Source organism: Nuphar pumila, chromosome 12 (genome assembly GCF_984573655.1).
Source record: "Nuphar pumila chromosome 12, dmNupPumi1.hap1.1, whole genome shotgun sequence".
Lineage (NCBI taxonomy): Eukaryota > Viridiplantae > Streptophyta > Magnoliopsida > Nymphaeales > Nymphaeaceae > Nuphar > Nuphar pumila.
The window spans coordinates 22693390-22698915 of record NC_143260.1 but is presented as its reverse complement, the minus strand read 5'-3'; the positions used below and the strand labels follow the sequence as shown (position 1 = coordinate 22698915).

At 38.1% G+C, this 5526-nt stretch overlaps 1 protein-coding gene across 1 annotated transcript; it reads right to left on the bottom strand.

Moving 5' to 3' along the window:
- Positions 1-221: 221 nt before the first annotated feature.
- Positions 222-4785, bottom strand: LOC149820298 (IQ domain-containing protein IQM1-like). Its single transcript, XM_089982707.1, has 10 exons — positions 4455-4785; positions 3197-3785; positions 2994-3108; positions 2792-2857; positions 2531-2619; positions 2341-2428; positions 2062-2208; positions 1643-1735; positions 1358-1459; positions 222-768 (listed from the first exon to the last, which is right to left on the bottom strand). The coding sequence occupies exons 2-10, from the start codon at positions 3706-3708 to the stop codon at positions 361-363; spliced, it is 1620 nt and encodes a 539-aa protein (XP_089838833.1). The 5' UTR covers positions 3709-3785; positions 4455-4785; the 3' UTR covers positions 222-360.
- Positions 4786-5526: the final 741 nt, after the last annotated feature.

The following is a 5526-nucleotide window of genomic DNA, read 5'->3' as shown; positions in this document are numbered from 1 at the left end:
CAAACAATACAGAAGGCTCTTGAACTGCCCTTGGAAAATGAATCAATAAATAAATAAACGATGAGTACAAATTTGTTTCCTTGTAGATACACCCTCTTTCCACAAAAAAGAATAAATATCTCCACAACCATTCTCTGTTACTCTCACTCTCAGAGGACTTTAGTGTGTCCAAAACTCAAAACGAATTAAAAAACAGGAAAGACTACAAAGGTTAAACCAAACCTCTAATGAAACCAGTATGTGGCAAAACTTAGTTTGAAAAGACTCCCTCCCCATTAGGAGTCCATATGTCCCCAACTAAATTGCTATTTAGCAATGTCAGGTTAAATGATCATAATGTTTGATTTGTATTGTTACTAATCAAGCATTGTAGAATGACACCCTTGGGCTTGGGATGCCTATGCCAGAGAGTCTAGGTGAAAGCCTCACCCTTGGACTAGGACGAGGTGAAGGAATTGGGCCAGAGGTGCCAAAGGGTAAAGGAGTGATCCGGGGTGAGAGGTTAACTTGTTCAAGTGCCCTGAATTGTAGCTCAGCAGGATAGTCCCTTACACAGCCAATGCGGGGACCTGCACCTGTGGTCCACTTGCAAGATAGTCTGTTGCCCAGTTGGATGGTGCCTTCCTCTTCCTTGGCCTTCTTTGCAGATGCAGCTTTTGTTACCACATCAAGGAATGAGCTGCTGCTACTTAATGAAGCTTCAGTCTTCTTACCCTCAGTCTCACCATTAATTTTCGATGGGAGATGGTCATCGTCAGTGGCACACCTCTGCATATTGAATGTGGGATGCCAAATATCATATTTAAGTTGTTAAATTGTCATGCATTCAGAGAATTACAGAATGGTGAAGCTAATTGCATTCAAGTATATGCTAAAATGAAGTATATTTTATACAAGCGCTTCTCTTTTGCATGTCAAGAAAGACTATGTTTCCATGTTTCAGAAAAAAATCAGTCTTCAAAGGCCACCAACTCAACTATGGTCATGAACTGGAGTCTAGAATTGCTTAAATTTACGCAACCTAAAAATGTGGTTCGAGACATCAATTTGGGAAACACAACTGATTCCAGCAATCCTACAACTTCTGTAGAGCTACCCAAGTTGATATAAATTTGGGTAATCTAAGTTTTTAGGTGAATGATGAACTCAACAACCCAAGAACCATGGAGGATATATCCATGATTTATTGTGATCTGTTACTCATTTTCTGTCTATTCTGAATATAAATTTCAATTGCATGTAAATATTAAGCAATTTAATAGTTAATTGGGACGTTGAAAATTTGTTGATAATTAAAATCTTGGGATCAAATATCTTGGTAAAATTTTAGGTGCAGAAACGGATCCAGAAACTATACCTTAACATCAGTGAGGTCCACATTGTTTTCTTGAAGGAAGCTAATAAACTCCTTGAAGTTCTCCTCTGTAGGATGGTAGTGACCACTGTATGGCCAAATAGCCTGCAACAAATCATAAACATATTGATCAGACAAAAGTTTACAGCATTACCAGAAGCAGAACTGAATAACAATTTATGGAAAGTATAAATATCAGAAGAGGATTAATGTTAATAATATATAGTAGAAACTATTTACTACTTATGCAGCAAATGGATAAGAAACGGGTCTTATGTGAAGTCACACCTTGAGGGCACCACACTCGACAACTAATCTCCCAGCTGATGATATTGCACCTCCAGCAAGAAAACTTGAATGCTGAAATACTCCCTTCTTCTTCTGCAGAGCCCATAGCAAACTGTATATAAGTGGGTGATTTTGGTGGAAATACAAGCCCTAAACATCACTCTTCTTTTTCCTTTGCCAATGTCACGTAGGAAAAGCACAAGACTAGAAAATGAACACTCAACTGGGTCCATCACTAAATTCAGGATTGAAAAGTATGTAGAAAAATAAAACTCACAACGTAATATCTATATTAGTTATTTAATGAAAGAATTGAATCCTTTTCAGAACATGGTTCTTCCATCCAGTTTCAACAGGCTGCTGAAGAAATTTAAGATGCCAACAATATAGGGTAGATCGACATTCTAGCAGATATATACCTGCCCAACATATAGTGTCCTTGATGTGCTTAGAACAAATATCCACTTGGTCCTTTTATTCTCTTTAATTGTGTCAACAAAACTCCTACTTTGTTTATAGACAAGCTTCCCGTTCTCCACTATCACTTCATACGCTTCCCTTTCTTTCTGCAAAACATAAATCAAGAAGAATAAGATGAGATCATGATGGTTAAAGAAGGCTAAAACTGGATGCATGACGGTGTTTGTGAACAGATGCATCCAAGCAATTTAAAAGACATTTCTTATCTGTGAACTCACCGGGCAAAGATATTTGATGCATTGACGTTGAAGATCAGTTCTAGGACACTTTTCTAGATTCACTTCTTTGCCATCTCCCACATCCAACCTGTGGTTTCAGAAGGAAATGAAGAGGTAAATCAGATTGCTTTGATCATTTCATGATAGCCCAAGTAAAGGGAAAAAAAACAATGATGTACAAAATATTTACCAGTAGAAGAAGGGCTGGCAACTCTCACTATCAAACCACACATCATAATAGAAATGAAGATTGTGTCCATAACGATGGCGGGGATCAATCTGAATAACACAGCCACATATTAGCAATAATACTATGCAAAAATAGTTATATTCAATGTTTTCGACAAGATTATCTAAAATATAAACAGAAAACTAGATTTTTTTGTAGAGTTCACATATCATCTTCAGCAGGACTTTAAGGAAAGAAATTGAAGGAAGCAGATAAACATACAGCTTCAAGCCAATGTTGCACAGCCAACTTCTGAGCCTTCTTATCCTTCGATAAACCTTTACCAACCTGTGTAAATTGCCCATATGTATCACAGTTAACCATCATAGTAATGGCGAGGCCCATAAACTCATGAAGAAATTATATTACAATATTCATACAAAAGAAATTGGCCATCTAGCATCAAACTGATGGAGATTAATACCTTTGCAGCTCTTGTTCGAGCCCGAACCCAGCGTGAGACAGCAGTCTCTTGTTCTTGAATGTTGTAAAATGAAACAGAGCTTCGCTTGAGAGCAGCAAAGTCTAATGCCTTCCACCTGGTTATAACATCATCAATCCCCAAAGTGAGAACAGAAAAAAAAAGATTTACCAACTAAAATGAGAAAAAGATATATGCAGACTAACCAGAGCTCCTCAACCACGACAGCACAATCTGCGAGATTTCTTCGAGTCCTGTAACTTTTGTACACCTTCTGCAGCTTCACAGCCGCCGCATCCCTATCGCATGGCGACTTTATCGAGTTTTCTCTCAAGAGTTGCTTGCTTGAACCACTTGATGCAAGCTGTCCAGAATTACTATCAAAACCAGCTCTGAAACTGAAATACCCTCCATTGTCTAGCAATGAATTTCGCGTCCACGAGGAAAATGCAGTTTCAAGTTTAAGGTTCTTGGGTTCCCATTTCTTGAAACTAGCCGACTCTTCGATTGCCAATTTGTCGGACCCATCTGAATGTAACATACTCTCTGTATCCAAATCCTTGAAACTAACTGATCTCAATGTTTTCTCTGCATCTTTTCCATTGAAGCTAACCAACCTCACTATGATGCTTCCATCACTGTCTGTTGAGTTCAACTCATTCTTAAGGTCTCCCATTATTTCCCACTCAGATGGTACCAGAGTAAGAGACACACCCATTGGGACAACCTTAACTACTCACTGATTAGTGAATGCAGGCTAAGACTTGAGCGCAATGAAGAATCAAAAAGGAGAATCTGATCAAAAAATGAACCCAGAAAATGAAATAAAAGATGTTAATGCCTTTAGAAGGTGAAAATCTATAAAGCCAATTCAATCTGTAGAACATAGAAAATTAAAGAGGTATCACCATCAAGAATGGGGTAACAGGTAGCGTAAAGGCTTCATTTTTTTGACAAGGAATGTATCAATTCGAGAAAGTTCAATAGCTTCTCTCAGGAAGAAAAAATCAAAAACAGTGAGCCCACTATTAGACATCCTATTGGTTTCTTTTGTTATTGTTCTTCCTTTGCTGGTCCTTCCTATAAAAGCAAGAAAACAGAGGAAAAAAATAAACAGAATACCGCAGATCACGAGATCATGAGTACCCAATTGGTATTTTTTTCTTTCAAGAAATATTCAATTTCTGTACAACAATTTTACTTTTACAGAAATCACAAAAAAAGAGCACCGCTTTCCTACACGCATCATGAACAGGAACAAAAAGAAAAGGGAATTAAAAGATTGATCACTTGAAACCATAAATATCCAATCTCCAACAATAACAAACAAACAAAAACCAACACTAAATTTATGAAAAGACTCCCACCTTTTTCAAATGTACGTCTGAATCTCATGACCAATCTATGTAACCCGAAAAAAAAAGAACAGGCTTAAACGCACCGGAAACCTTAAACTAAACTTACATTGACAGGACAGTGACAGTAAGTATGGCAGGCAGAGCCAGCGCGGCTAGGTATCTGATCTTGGAGGTGGTTTCTCCGTGTAAATATAAAAAAGAAAACAACTTTCTTCTGTTATGTCTCAAAACAACCCTTTTGCTCGCCCATGGTCGGCCCTCCCACTCTTATATACATGCAAAAATCAAAAGGACCTACCAGCAGAGTTGGTCTTTGAAATTCTTCTCTCTTTTCAATCCTTCAAATACGCAACAAGGGAAAAAACAAAGAGTCTTAGTCTTCTCTCTCTCTCTCTCTCTCTCTCTCTCTCTCTCTCTCTATAGAGTGAGAACCATGTTGTGAAATTTTGAACATGGTGGTGCTTGTTGATTTCCAAGGCTGCCTTTTTATCTTCCTAAGTGGGTTGGAAAGATCTTGGAGGTGAATTCTTTAATTGAATGCATTTTGATTGTTCAAAATATATGAACCATGATGTCGGTCAAAAACCTTTTTGTTTTTGTGGTAATATACCATATTAGCCTGAGTTGAATGGCTCAACACCTCATGGTTGATGAATGAGTCAAGCCATTTGATCTTTTCCCAAGTTAACCAATCTAAATTCACAAATGAGTAACCAGCCCGAGCTCCTTGGATTCGAAGGACCCGGCTTAACCAAGCCTCATAGAGACCAAATACAGAGTCTTTGACGGACTCAAGAACCTATCCTATACGACGAAGGTCCTCTAGAGTCTATGCCATTATTGAGTTAGTTGGGACCACTTTGAACAATCTCATTTAATTTAACAAGTCATATCATATTTTATGTCATCCATTTTTTTTCTTTAAGGGGTTAGTTGGTTAGTGAACATCAAAGTCAGTTCATTGTTGGAGGCACCAAACAGCACAAAGCGTGTGCTACCTGCTCTTTGATAGCTTTGTGGTTTATTCACTCTTTCCTTTTGGCTTTTGGGTTTGCCAACTTTCCTATTATTTACTTTCATGGTTGCCAACGTTAAGGGGGCGTTTATATGTTCACTGTCGCGGAAATGGAATCGGACCCCTCCATGGAAACAGTTTCCACGGAAAACCTACCTCCAGT

What these genes read in the sequence shown, in the direction of transcription:
- LOC149820298 (XM_089982707.1), bottom strand. Translation starts at nt 3,708, where the DNA reads ATGGGTGTGTCTCTTACTCTGGTACCATCTGAGTGGGAAATAATGGGA. An exon ending in CTCGAACAAGAGCTGCAAAG is followed by an intron (nt 2,858 to 2,993) that starts GTATTAATCTCC and finishes CAATTTACACAG; the next exon opens with GTTGGTAAAGGTTTATCGAA. An exon ending in GGACACTATATGTTGGGCAG is followed by an intron (nt 1,736 to 2,061) that starts GTATATATCTGC and finishes TGGGCTCTGCAG; the next exon opens with AAGAAGAAGGGAGTATTTCA.